This window comes from Vicia villosa, linkage group LG7 (assembly GCF_029867415.1).
Source record: "Vicia villosa cultivar HV-30 ecotype Madison, WI linkage group LG7, Vvil1.0, whole genome shotgun sequence".
NCBI classification, from domain to species: Eukaryota; Viridiplantae; Streptophyta; class Magnoliopsida; order Fabales; family Fabaceae; genus Vicia; species Vicia villosa.
Window position 1 is genome coordinate 55,035,951 of NC_081186.1, and position 14,458 is coordinate 55,050,408.

Consider the following 14,458-nt stretch of genomic DNA (forward strand, 5'->3'; position numbering starts at 1 on the left):
AATCACTTTTGAATCAAACAACCAACCAACATGCCTTACCAATATTGATCTCAACCCAATGTTTTTTTAATAAAAGAAAAACTTGAATGTGTGTTGACAGATCAAAGCCCTAATCAGAGAAAATTCCACTAAGCAATGATGAAACCCTAGAATTTATGCACTTTATTCTTGATGATGAATGAACTTGTGAACTTGTAACTTCTTGATGAATAACCTTGAGCTTTAAGAAATATTGCGAAATTAAGATGTTTGAGCATATTATTGCTTGATAACCTTGAATCAAAAGAAAACCCTAACTCCATAGTCCTTGATCCCAATGCCAAGATTATTGATGATGCATGACTTTATTGTATGAACTAATGGAGTGATGCATATGAATGCAAAGTCTAAGCCAGATTTAAAAGGAATAAGACAAATTTGACGTATGACATTATCAACACACAAAAAGCATCAAGAACAAGAACAATGAAATAATGACTATAACATAAAAGAATTTAAATAATCTCAAACAATCATATGATCCAACATAGTACAATTAGATTCATCTCAAAAGACCTAACCTAAAATAAATTAGCTAATCATAGTGAAATTAATAATTACCATGAATTGATAAGAAGTATTCAAAGAAATTAATGTAATATAAGCTCTTTAATAGCTCAAATGCCCTCCAAATTCACGCTTCAAAGCTCCTGGCCTTCACTTTCTCTCTAAAATTCATACTCCCTCCGGTCTCAAATATAAGCAAATTTGCAAAAAAGCTCACCCTTTAAGGAGGATGTCTCAATGCATTTAATTCTTACATTCTTTCTAATTTTATCCCTATTTTTTTCTTTAGAAATTGTTGCAAACATTTAAAATGTAAAAAGTTATAGGGGTATATTTGTAATAATGACATTGAATGTAATAAATATAGATTTTTTTTGCTTATATTTAAAACCATATAATTTTTTTTGTTGCTTATATTTGAGACCGGAGGAAGTATACCTAAAAGAGTAGCCAAAATTTCCTTTAAAAAGATGAAAATGTGTGTCAAGGAAACGAGTCTTCGCAACCGCGTTAGCATCCACCGCGATTGCGATATAACATCATCCCACCCACAATGTCTGCATCGCGACCGCGAGAAAACAGTGGCTAATTATTCTTTTTTTTATTCCTTTTTCTTCTAATTTTCACTAAGTGCCAACTTTCTTCAGCTATGAATATTTTGCTCACTTCTTCAACCATTTACCTTGATTTATGCTTAATTCCACTGATTTGTCTGAATTTGCTTGCAAGCATTACGTAATGCATTTCAGTATACTAATGTTTTTCTTCAAATATTACATAATCATTTTAAAACTCTTAGTTTAGTGATTAAATAAAATCTTGTTTCACACTATTAGAAATACACTATTTTCCTGCGGCATTACCTGCAGATTTTAGCTAAATTTCTGCAGGAAACACTTTTCCTGCGGATTTTTGTCCCTAGCTAAAACCTTCGGGGGTAATATTTTCGGCAGGAAATTCCGCAGGTAATTCCGCAGGAAACTTCCGCAGGTAATTCCGCAGGAAACTTTTGTGGATATATCCGCAGAAAACTTCCGCAGGTAAATCCGCAGGAACAATCCTCTGTCCCAAATTAAATAATTTTTTATTTTAATAAATTTTTGAAACATTATAAATTTATATATTAAAATAACTATAATATAAAATAAAATTATAATTAAAAATATTTTGAATTTAAATAAGACAGAATCAAATTCTGACACTACAAGAGAGTGAATGAATTGATGAAACCATCTTGGTGTTCATTTTAACATAAGTGCTAGGAGCATTTAACTCAATTATGCGTAACATTTAGTTCCTTTCTTAGTTAAGTCAATAGCTCCTCTTTTCCCTACAGCCACAAAGAAATTACAACCATACATAAAAAGTGAGAGGATTTGCAAGAGCATATTGAAGGAGAGAAAGCATATTGAAGGAGAGAAAGTCAACCACAGAGTTTACAGTAAATATTTATCCAAGTAAGAGGATCTGATTGAGCAATAAAAGCCTTCAATATGATGTTTCAAATTCACTGCAATCAACCAACTTAAGAGGTAAGTCATCTGGATATTACTTCACATGATGCATTGAGAAAATCTAAAGAAACAACAATAAATCTACCATAATATCATGCCATAGATTCTCATGCATCATATAACTCATTAGGTCTCATGCATAATATAGATAATAACACAAAATTCATGAAGAATCATTGTCAAGTGTCCAGTGGGGCAAAACACAAAAAATAAATAAAAACAAACTACTTAATTTTCTTCTTTGGCCTCAACTGCAAGATGATATATGGCATATAATGTTACATTTTTTCAGCGATGCACCGTTTTAGACAACAACTACATTATATAAAAACAAACTATAGAGTGGAAATTAGCCATACCTTATTACTGTGACCAAATTTTTTTCCCTACAATTAACAGCCCTTGGATGCAAACGAGCATAGCATCTATCAAACCAAAAATGGTAAAATTGTTAACTGCCAACATAATTAGTTTAACACCAACATCCAATAATCTTACACTAATCGGTTTATATTATACAGACTAACACCCAATTTAATGTTCAACATATCATACCATTAATTTGAAAATGCAATTGCAAAAGTGTATTAGTGATGTTACAGAGACACATGAAAAATCAAAATCTACAATTGACTACAAAACTATTTGGATATAATGTACAATTGTAAAGAGTGTAGATATATGAAATGTAGCTAGCTATGTACTCCTAGCAATTGAGAAAAAAACAATATACTCTTATCATTTGAGAAAATCAAAACTGAGGAAAAAAGAATAAATAATCTGGTTAGGACATTGCATCGAACACCTTACGAGCGAGGACGAAATCCGCATTTTTCTTGATTTCAACTGGTAAGCGCTCATCCAATTTAGGTTTATGACGCTGTATACTCTCGTTAATTTTAACTCAAACCAAAATCTGCACCCAAATCGAATCAATCAAACTTTAGTAGAACTCGTAATTGAGTCGAAACCGTAAAATTATATACATTAATATAGACGTGTCTCAGATAAAAACTTATTTTATATAGGGAATATATTCAAATAGTAATAAGATCAATGTTAAACATTAATATACTAACCGTGCCTCATATGATACTTAGCCACCTAAAAGAGTATTCACACCAAACTGATACGCCAGGGTATGTTAGAATTCTACCCTTCTTATTAGTCATCATGATCAATATGGTATACTTTGGTTCAATCTCTGATCATCTTAAACAATTAAACTTGAAATCAAAATAGTTTAGTTTACCTTGAAACTTTGGTTGGTCTCTAGCTCCAGTATATTGGTCATTGCTCCATGTGATTGACAACTCTCTTGCAGATAACATATATGATTTTTTACCCGAACACTTATCCAATTAAAATATCTTGGAATAATAAACTAGGCAATTAAAGTGCATAGAAAACATTCACTTTCAACATCTTCCTATGCACAACATGTAACACCATGGCTGACTAAACCTGATGGTGGATGTATTTAGTATTAAACTGGCATTAAAGACGGACATACACACCAAGCAGTATAATCTTAAAGTCCTAACAAACAGGGAATCCTACTGTTCTGTGACTAGTTCTACACTTGATTACCTTTCTATGCACAACCATGGAATTGTAAACAAATAATTATATCATAACTAAGTTAGAGAAATCATCTGTTTGCATAAACACCCTACTCACACCAGGCACATCACTTAAATGCAGCACAGATACACACCCCATAAAGACCGGTGCATCAACAAAATAAAAAATGTACAACTAAATGCATAATAACAATTAAGACCTCAATTTTTGCTTCATAATTTCAATATAACAGTACCTAAAAGTCATAACTATAACCTATTGAAAAGAAATAGAGGCGGAGAGTCGACACTCACCGTTTGGGAGCACGCAACCAAACTCCTTCAGGAACCAAAGCATAATGACGACTAAAAAACCCACCTCCAAATTCTTAATCTTCTCACGGTCCTCTTCCTTTTTCAAATGGAGCAAAATCTGACTCAAAATCATAATTCGAATACACTATGTACAGAACACCTTCTACATGATTAGCTTCAACTTCTGCATCAATCCACCACCTTTACTTCAAACCTAACAAACAAACAAGCAAAAAGTTCAATCAAATTCTAATGCCACATTTAACACAACCATCTAATATGAATTCTTTTTGATATGGATCACTTTCAACAAAATCATTAAGCAACATCTATAGAGCAAACCTTAGAAACTAGTTTTGATTCGTAAGAAACACAAGAAACATTAGGTAACCCAATAGGAGGATGGCAATACAAACAAGTTTAATAAACTAGGAGATCTAATTTTATTCATGAGTTGGCATAGGTTGTAAGGTATTTGACTGTAAAAAGAGAAGAAAAACCAGTATTCAACCTCTTATTAAAGCATCGCAGCATCACATTGGTGGCCAACAAAACCACTAAAAAATGACTACCGGTATATGCATACTCTCAAACTAGGACAAAATTTCAATATTCGCATTATGTCATCAATAAATATAGTCAAAGTTTATTTTCATACATACATGGACTAGATCAAAACATATATTATCTCCAAGCAAAAGAAAATCAAAACTGAAGCAAAAAGAAGAAAGAATCTGGTTGGGACATTTCATCGAACACTGATCCGCTGTCGCTCGCGGGTCAAAACGAGTAGTTTTCAAAAAAACGTAGTATAGCGACAATGGCTCGAGTCGTATCGCAAGGATTCTTGATTTTTATTAACTAAAAGCTAAATCGATTAAGGGGGGTTGGTTTGGTGGTCGAATTACAGAAAAAGCGCTTAAAATAAGTGATTCTGAAAATAAGCTGTTTTGAAATAAGTGATTAAAATGCAAACGAATTCACTGTTTCGGGTTCTACTTATCATCGATTGATACAACTACGATCTCTATCCTATTTGAACACAATATCATTCAACAAGCGTGATCGACATCGTAAGATATATATCCCTATTGCCGGATTAAGCATACGGTTAAAGATATCGCAATTCAACGGTTAAGCAGAGTCGAATTGCGATCAAAATTCAAGAACATGTATCAATCCAAATTAAATCAACAATATTATAAGAAAATCGAATTAAGCAAACAATGATCATATAATATTATTGAAAGGAATAGAAATCTAATTGTAGTTATAACAAACTCAAAGCATTGAACCTGAATACAGTAAATCCGTCCGGGTGGTTTAGTTCTCCATAGCAAATCGTGAAAAGCTCTCTAAAATTCGTGAATGGAAGATAGATGAACAGTAACCGCGGCTGCCTAACCTAAGTCAAAGCCACGACCCGTTTTACAATCCAACTGGGTCAAACATACGACCCAGGCCCAAAACCAATTAACCCGAAACTTAACTAAAGCTAGTGCAGCAACTTCAACGCATATTCTGGCCCTTCTACAGTCCGATTCTGACTTTGACTCAAACATAAGAATTGTAGCTCTTTCTCTTAGCTTTCCGGCGATTATTAGAACGCCTCAATCGGACTCCTGGAACTCCAGATATGATCGTTTCCGTGCAGACTGTTATTGCTGAAAAATTAATACGAAAAACAAATAAGTGCAAAAATAAAATAAAATATAAAAACATATTAAAACATAAAAATAAATAAAACAAACCGAAGAAATACTCGAGTACAAACATGGAAGAACGTGCATTAAAATGCACTGATCAAACACCTTGCGAGCGAGAACGAAATCTGCAATTTTTCTTCATTTCAACTGGTGAGAGCTCATCCAGTTTAGCATTATGATATTGTATAGTCGCTTTAATTTTAATTCAAACCAAAATCTTCACCGAAATCAAATCATAATCAAACTTTAGTAGAATCCGTAATTGAGTGGAAACCGTAAAAATGCAATATTCCAAAACGCAACCAATTATGAACAGAAAACATAAATTAAATTCTGAACTGAAACAAAACTCGATTCGAAATCGAAACAAACATTTATGGAAAACTTGGCTGGAATGCAAAATCTAAACCGTGAAAAAGCTCTGCTCGAATCCAAACTATGCACTGAGTCGAAACCTCCTAACACGAACCAAAACAAAACTGAGTAGCAACTCGATTCTGAACAGAAAACCTTCACGAACCTCAAACATAACCGTGAAGCTCAAATAGAACCGCGAAATTGAAATTGAAACAATTCGAAATCGAAAACTGAATATGATTGTTGGTTGTTTGCTCTATTGATTTTTTTTTAACAAATAGATGAAGAGTTTAAGCGTATTGTTGTTGCTGTTGTTACGTGAGGAAGATGAGAGGGAAAAATAGCTTTTGGGAAATAAGCACCCCTTGGAGCTTTTGGAAAAAGCGCTTATGCCTTATTGTTTGTTTCTTTTCCACATTACTGACTTTCCTGATTTGATTTTTTTGTTTTATTTTTGGTTTAAATTAAGAGGCTCCATTTTTTTTTAAATAAGGGCTATTTGAATAAATGAAAAGGTGATACGCACAAAAAGGAGAGGGGGGCCAAACCAAACCCTCTCAAGAGTTAACAAATATGAAAAAAACACATCCCCAATCTATTCTTTACAAAATCACATCTAATGCCTATGGGGATGCCATCAAAAAGAGTTAGCGAAAGCGAATTGCGGCCTAAATTAGAAAAAAATCCGCACAAGAGTTCCCTTCCCTGTAGATATGAGTAATAAAAAAAGACATTTTAAAAGAGAATTTAGTAAAATATAGATAAATTTTGTTTCACAAAAATATTAGTGGAAGATATTGTCTTAGTGGGAGACTTTTTGGTTCAATGGGTTGATTCTCATTGTTTAACTTTTACTTGATTTTATTTTTCAATTTAGTAGTTCATACCTTTTATTAAAACACAAGTTGAAGAATTACATGCCAAATTATACTCATATATAAGTTTATAATTTTAAATTTTACAATAATAGAAAAAAAAAAGTAAAACTAATATCTTTTTAAAATATTTATTTTGTAAATTTAAATTTATTTTTCTTAAAATAATAATTCTTTTGACAACACTTAAAATAATAATTAGTAGTATATACATCTTAATAACACTATCAAATAGTTTTATGTTGTTTATTAAATTAAAAAAACTACTACTATTTATAGAAAATATTTAAATTTTAAACTTTTAAAAAAAATAATTTTAAAAAAAGATATTTTAAATTATCTTTTAAATAAAAAAATTAAAAAATAATAACAAAAAGAATCTGCAGCAAAATCCGCAGCAAACATTCCTATGGAATTACCTGCGGAAACTTGATGCTGAATGATTTTTGTTGTAATTCAGAATCCGCAGCAAAATCCGCAGAAAGTATTTCCTGCGAACTTACCTACAGATTTTTAAATATCGTTTGGTTATTTATTGAAAATGCATCGTCCGCAACAAAATTCCCAGGTATTCTTGTGGAATTTTCTGCAAAAACTTGTTTCGCATATTTATTTTTATTCAATAAAGTCGAAGGAAAATTCACAGCTATACCTCCGGATTTTATTCTGCAGGAAATTCTGCAGGTAAAGTGTATATTTCTAATAGTGTCATATGTTTTTCTTCTCGTTCTGAATGCATTTTTGGCGTTAAACTCTATGGTTGATTATTTGATTTAGAAAACTCTATGAATAGATTTTCTACTTAATAGACCTGGAAGAACATCACATGTAATTTCTAATTTTTAGGAGTAAGGTTAAGTTTACCGTCTCTATATAATATTAAATCTTAATATTATTGAATCGAATACATGAAGGAATTAAAAGTTAATATGTTCAATAGATCACATATTAATTGTCTCAATGAAAACATATGCGCCAAACAATAGTTAAAGATGTACTTGAAGACTTGAAATTTTATTATCGGCCGAGAACATACTTTAGATTATTAAATGATGATATCTAATAGCATCACGCTTTCGTAATTATAATTTTACTTGTATTTTTGCTTTACTTTTTTCAAAATTTTTTTTTTTTTTGAAACAGCTGTTTTTACCACTTCAGTTGGCGTAACCGGTTACAGTGGTTTTCGTAACCGATTACGAGCCCGTGAAACAGAGTTACTGGAGGTGTTGAAGTTGCGTAACCGGTTACGCTGTTTGCCATAACCGGTTACACTGAAGCTTAACTGTTTTTCTGTTTCTGTTTTGGGTGTTTTAATTCATTCCAATCATTTTGTAATGTGTACTATATAAGGAGCTCACTACCCCTATTTGTTGTTAATGCCAATTTATCATCTCACCCTCAATTACTCTCTCTCTCTCTCTCTCTCTCTCTCTCTCTCTCTCTTATTTTTTACTCTCCATTCTCTAATCTTCATCTTCTTCAATTCATCATTTTTTCCATTAAAGAAACCTTAATTTGATTCGTATGTTCCAACATTTGGCATCAAAAGCACTGGTTCTGATCCGATTCCGCTGCAACAATGAGTACCAATGATCGAATTCCTTCCAATTTACCGATTCTTGATTCGAAGAATTACGATAAGTGGTCTAAACAAATGAAGGTCTTGTTTGGATATCAAGAAGTTCTTGATATCGTCAACAATGGTGTCACACCACTTGGGGCTGAACCTACAGCTGCACATCAAGCCACTTTCAAGGAAGAGAAGAAGAAAGATTACAAAGCTCTCTTCTTGATACACTCTTGCGTCGATGGTGATAATTTTGAATATGTCGGTGATTGCGAGTCCGCGAGGCAAGCTTGGTTAATTCTTGAGAAAGCATATGCTGGGGCTGCGAAGGCGAAGGTTGTGAGGTTACAAACTCACAAGAGGCAATTCGAGTTAACACAAATGGAAGAAAAGGAAACAATCAACGATTATGTGACGCGCATTACGCGCTTAGTGAATCAAATCAAGTCGTGTGGGGAAACTATCTTAGAGCAGAATGTTGTGTAAAAAATCATACGTTCGTTAACGTCAAGATTCGACAACATTGTAGTTGCTATTGAAGAGTCGAAGGACCTTATGTCGTTGAGCAAGGATGAGCTTCAAAGTTCCCTAGAAGCACATGAACAAAGAATGGACGAGAGAGGAAGCTATAAGGGAAAGGCGGAGATAGCTTTGCAAGTTCGTTTCAATGAAAGAAGTAAAGGTTCGAAAGGGAAATGACCTTCGAAAGGGAAGCAAGGCGATGGTGAATCTAAACATTCGAAGGAACAAAAGGGTGAGAGCAGCAACTCAAACGGTTATGGTGATCGGAGCAACGCGAGAGGTGGAAAACCAAGATACATAAGCAAAATACAATGCTGGAAATGTAAGAAACTTGGGCATTTTCAAGCAAAGTGTGGTGCTAAACAGCTTGAATCTAAAGGGGATGAAGCTAAGGTTGCGAGGCAAGAGGTGGATGATGAAGCCACACTCTTAATGATGATTACCGATGAGTGTGACGGCATGACAGAGGTGCTGGACAGTAGCTGCAAGTCACGGGACAGCAGCTGCAGCAGTGCAGAAAATGCGACAGTTTTGAGTTCGGAACAAAATGTGATGATTTCGGTTCGAGATGGAACTCAAGGCAACGAGGAGTGGTACTTAGACTCCGGATGTTCAACGCATATGACGGGAAGAAGAGATTGGTTTGTTCAAATCAATCAAGTGGCGAAAAATAAAGTGAAGTTTGCGGACGATTCCACTCTTATGGCCGAAGGTGTCGGTGATGTGTTGATCGAGAAAAAGGATGTGGACATTCTATGATCAAGGATGTGCTATATATTCCAGGTATTAAATGTAATCTTTTGAGTATTGGTCAATTACTCGAAAAGGGTTACAACATACGTTTGGAAGATAAGATCTTGCGGGTTGTTGATGCTAGTGGTGTGTTGATCCTAAAGGCTCCTATGGCTACCAATAGGACTTTCAAAGTTGAACTGAAAGTATTGGAACATAGGTGTTTAGCTACAGCTGCAAGTAGAGAGGAGTGGTTATGGCATTATCGTCTCGATTACTTGAATTTTCGTGATCTCAAAGCGTTGCAACAAGAAGGTATGGTTACCGGGCTGCCACACATTAACGTTCCAGCTGAGTTGTGTAGGACCAAAGCACACCTTGAGGTGGTGTATTCCGATGTTTGTGGACCTGTGCAAGTGGACACATTCGGTGGAAATTGATATTTTGTCACGTTCATTGATGATTTTAGTAGAAAGTTGTGGACCGACATCATCAAGAGAAAGGATGAGGTGTTTGATGTATTCAAGAAGTTTAAGTCCATGGCGGAGAGGCAATGCGGTCACAAGTTGAAAACTCTCAAAACGGATGGTGGAGGTGAGTATACCTCGGTTGCGTTTGGGAAGTATTGTGATGATGAGGGTATAGTGCGTGAGGTTGTACCACCCTATACGCCGCAGCAAAATGGTATTGCCGAGAGGAAAAATCGCTCGATTATGAACATGGTTCGAAGCATGTTAAGCGGTAAAAATCTACCGAAGGAACTATGGGGAGAAGCGGTCTCTACAGCCACTTACTTGTTGAATCGTTGTCCTACAAAGAAGCTCGAGAAGCTTACACCGGAAGAGGCTTGGTGTGGATTCAAACCGAATCTAAGTCACTTGCGAATATTCGGTTCGGTGGCTTATAGACATGTGCCGGGTCAACTAAGAAAGAAGTTGGACGACAAAGGAGAGGAAATGATATTTGTTGGATATCACTCTACAGGCGGTTACAAACTGTTCGATGCGAGAAATCGGAAGATTCTAATTAGTCGAGATGTTATTTTTGAAGAAAATAACAGCAGCAGTCACAACGTAACCGGTTACGGCCAGCCAGTACAAACTGGCGTAACCGGTTACAGATAGGAAAAACAGAGCATGAATTCTGCAGAGAATAGCGTAACCGGTTACGGCCAGCCAGTTCAAACAGGCATAACCAGTTACGGCCAGCCAGTTCAAACAGGCGTAACCGGTTACGAGCAGAACAGAATCCTAACTTGAATGTTTTTTGATGATCCAGTCAGTCCCGAAACAGTTCCGCAGCCCCCGAAGGATGTTCAAACTGAAGAAAATCGTAGAAGATCAACAAGGCAAAGGGCGTTGCCTTCTAGACTCCAAGAATGCGAGAGATTCCAAGAAAATGAAGTTAATAATGAAGGTGATTTTGTCCATTTTGCGCTTATGGCCGAATCTGAACCGGTGAATACGGAGGAGGCTCTAAGGGATCCAAAATGGATTTGTGCAATGAAAGAGGAGCTGGAATCAATCGAGAAGAATGGTACTTGGGAGTTAGTTGATCTACCTCATGGTAAAAAGCCGATTGGTGTACGTTGGGTCTATAAAGTGAAAGCAAATCCGAAGGGCGAGATAATCAAGTATAAGGCTCGATTGGTAGCAAAAGGATTTTTGCAACGTGAAGGAATAGACTTTGAGGAGGTGTTTGCTCCTGTAGCTAGGCTTGAGACCATCCGGTTGGTTGTTGGTATTGCAAACAACAACAATTGGAGCGTTTATCAAATGGATGTCAAATCTGCGTTTCTGAACGGTCCACTTGATGGGGAGGTTTATGTTGGACAGCCCGCCGGTTTTGTAGTGAAGAATCAAGAGATGAGATACTACAAGTTGCATAAATCCTTGTATGGTTTGAAACAAGCTCCAAGAGCTTGGAACAAACACATAGATGGTTTTCTTGTCGACATTAACTTCAAGCGGTGTGTGTCCGAACACGGCGTGTATGTGAGATCGAATGCTAAGGATGGTGTGATAATTCTTTGCCTATATGTGGACGATCTCTTGATTACCAGCAGCTGTGAGGAGAGTATTTCAAGGTTCAAGAAGGAACTCATGAGTGAGTTTGAGATGACGGACCTTGGTATCATGAAATACTTCCTTGGCATAGAGTTCCAAAAGTAAAAAATGGGACTGCTCATGCACCAAAGGAGGTATGCACTTGAGATCTTGAAGAGGTGTGAAATGGAGCATTGTAATGTTTCCATTACACCATGTGAGGCAAGACTACAGCTGTCCAAGAGTGAGGATGATCAAGATGTTGATCCAACTCAATATCGAAGATTGATTGGATCATTGCGGTATTTGTGCAATACGCGACCGGACTTGGCATTTAGTGTCGGTATTGCGAGTAGAGTCATGGAGAGACCAAAGGTATCTCATATGGCAGCTGTCAAGAGGATCCTTAGATATATTAAAGGGACTCTTGGTTGTGGAATTCTCTTTCCGGCATCGGATACGGGCCGAAAGTGTGATTTACTTGGTTTCACCAATTCCAATTGGTGTGGTGATAAGGATGATAGAAAGTCAACAGCTGGATACATCTTTATGCTAGGTAGAACCCCAATATCTTAGTGTTCGAAAAAGGAACCGGTGGTAGCACTCTCATCTTGTGAGGCCGAGTATATTGCGGCATCGTTGTGTGCTTGCCAAGCCATGTGGCTTATGAATCTATTGAAGGAGCTTAATAGTAGTGAGGGTGAGGCTATTACTCTTCTTGTTGATAATGTTTCTGCGATTAAACTTGCGAAGAATCCGATTGCACACGGAAGGAGCAAGCATATAGAGATGCGGTTTCATTATTTGCGGGAGTTAGTGAGCGATGGAAAGTTACAATTGGGATATTGTCGAAGCGAAGATCAAGTGGCTGACTTGTTGACCAAGGGGGTGACAAATGAAGTGTTCAAGAGGCTGAGAATGAAGCTGAGCATGCTTGATTTGGACCAACTGAAGTGAGGTGGTGTGTTGAAACTGCTGTTTTTACCACTTCAGTTGGCGTAACCGGTTACAGTGGTTTTCATAACCGGTTACGAACCCGTGAAACAGAGTTACTGGAGGTGTTGAAGTTGCGTAACCGGTTACGCTGTTTGCCGTAACCGGTTACACTGAAGCTTAACTGTTTTTCTGTTTCTGTTTTGGGTGTTTTAATTCATTCCAATCATTTTGTAATGTGTACTATATAAGGAGCTCACTACTCCTATTTATTGTTAATGCCAATTTATCATCTCACCCTCAATTACTCTCTCTCTCTCTCTCTCTCTCTCTCTCTCTCTCTCTCTCTCTTATTTTTTACTCTCCATTCTCTAATATTCATCTTCTTCAATTCATCATTTTCTCCATTAGAGAAACCTTAATTTGATTCGTATGTTCCAACATTTTTCACAAACAGTTGAAATATACTACAAGTTTTTGTGGATACGATCGATAAAAAAACTTGATACCAATGTAGTCCATCAAATGGTTTCGTTGTCGGAGAATCGCATCGCTATATTTTTACATCTCAGTAATTATATTTTTCTATGAAATTTATATTGTATTTTTGTATATATTTATTCGATCTATATGTAATTGCTTGTAATCTTTTGTATACCACATGGTTTGTTTGTGAATGTGAGGTAAAACTCTAAAAAATCTACTTACCTTTAACTTTAAGACCAAGAGAACAACTAGAAAGAACTTAAGCTAAACAGAGAAGAAGAGACTTCCCAAACTTAGAGTAGAGCAAGCAAAATCTTCGAACTGTTGAATACATGTAATTCATGGTTTTAGTTGTTACTTGTAACTCAAGCAACGTGGCTTGTATTGAAAGTTAGTTAATGAACATTAGCTAGAGATGTATATATATATATATATATATATATATATATATATATATATATATATATATATATTATGATGTAGAAATATGTAACTCTTTCCTCTCATTAATAAGCAACATCATTTTCCATAAAATCAACTATTTCTCTCTTCTTTATTTGTTGTTAAGAAAACTCAAGATTGTTCCAAAAAATTAGTATCAAGGAGCATAGTTCGATTCAACTATTTGCAATGGAAAATGGAAGCACAACATTAAATTAATTTCCAACAAATGTATAAGTTTTCAAAGGTGAAAAATATGAGAGGGGGATTAGACAAATGAATGTCTTATTTAGATTTCAAGATGTGGTTGAAATCGTGTATGATGGAGCTGAGTATCAGCATTGGAGACAAATGCAAATGATGCCAAAAGGTTGCATACAAGGAACAAAAGAAGAAAGATGGAAAAATTGTCTTCTTGATTCATCAGGGCGTGGATTCGAATGTTTTTAAGAAGATCATTGAAGAAGAAATGACCAAGGAAGTATGAGATAACTTAAGAAGTTGTATGACGGAGATGAGAGGTTGAAGAGAGTAAAGTTGCAGATCTTGAGAAAGTAATTTGATATGAATCAAATGAAAGAAGAGGAATCAATTTTATAATTCTTTTCATGAGTGGTATGTGGTGAATTAATCAATAATTTGCAAAAGACTGAGAAAGTATTGAGATCTTTAAATCCAAATTTTGATTACATTATAGTGTCAATAGACGAGTTCAAGAACCTAGATGGGATGAAATTTAGAAGAACTTCAAGCTTCATTAGAGGATCATGATATGAGATTGAAGCAAAGAAGCTAAAAGAGGCAGAAGGTGGTTGAACAGGCACTACAAGCAAAGTTCATCAAGAAATCTGGAA

General features: G+C 35.4%; 1 protein-coding gene and 1 long non-coding RNA gene across 2 annotated transcripts; one reads left to right on the forward strand and one right to left on the reverse strand.

The window, feature by feature from the left end:
* Window positions 1-1,749: 1,749 nt before the first annotated feature.
* LOC131620593 (uncharacterized) lies at window positions 1,750-6,416 on the reverse strand. The gene is made up of 4 exons (XR_009289190.1): window positions 5,749-6,416; window positions 2,866-4,151; window positions 2,420-2,485; window positions 1,750-2,056 (listed from the first exon to the last, which is right to left on the reverse strand). It is a non-coding gene; the product is annotated as an uncharacterized LOC131620593 (long non-coding RNA).
* A 2,584-nt stretch (window positions 6,417-9,000) lies between these two features.
* LOC131619087 (uncharacterized) lies at window positions 9,001-10,139 on the forward strand. The gene is made up of 3 exons (XM_058890228.1): window positions 9,001-9,127; window positions 9,314-9,560; window positions 9,773-10,139. Exons 1-3 carry the CDS (start codon window positions 9,001-9,003, stop codon window positions 10,137-10,139), a joined length of 741 nt encoding a protein of 246 aa, XP_058746211.1.
* The last annotated feature ends 4,319 nt before the right edge of the window (window positions 10,140-14,458 follow it).

What these genes read in the sequence shown, in the direction of transcription:
- LOC131619087 (XM_058890228.1), top strand. Translation starts at nt 9,001, where the DNA reads ATGTCGTTGAGCAAGGATGAGCTTCAAAGTTCCCTAGAAGCACATGAA. An exon ending in TTTCAATGAAAGAAGTAAAG is followed by an intron (nt 9,128 to 9,313) that starts GTTCGAAAGGGA and finishes GGCATTTTCAAG; the next exon opens with CAAAGTGTGGTGCTAAACAG. An exon ending in ACTCAAGGCAACGAGGAGTG is followed by an intron (nt 9,561 to 9,772) that starts GTACTTAGACTC and finishes TAATCTTTTGAG; the next exon opens with TATTGGTCAATTACTCGAAA.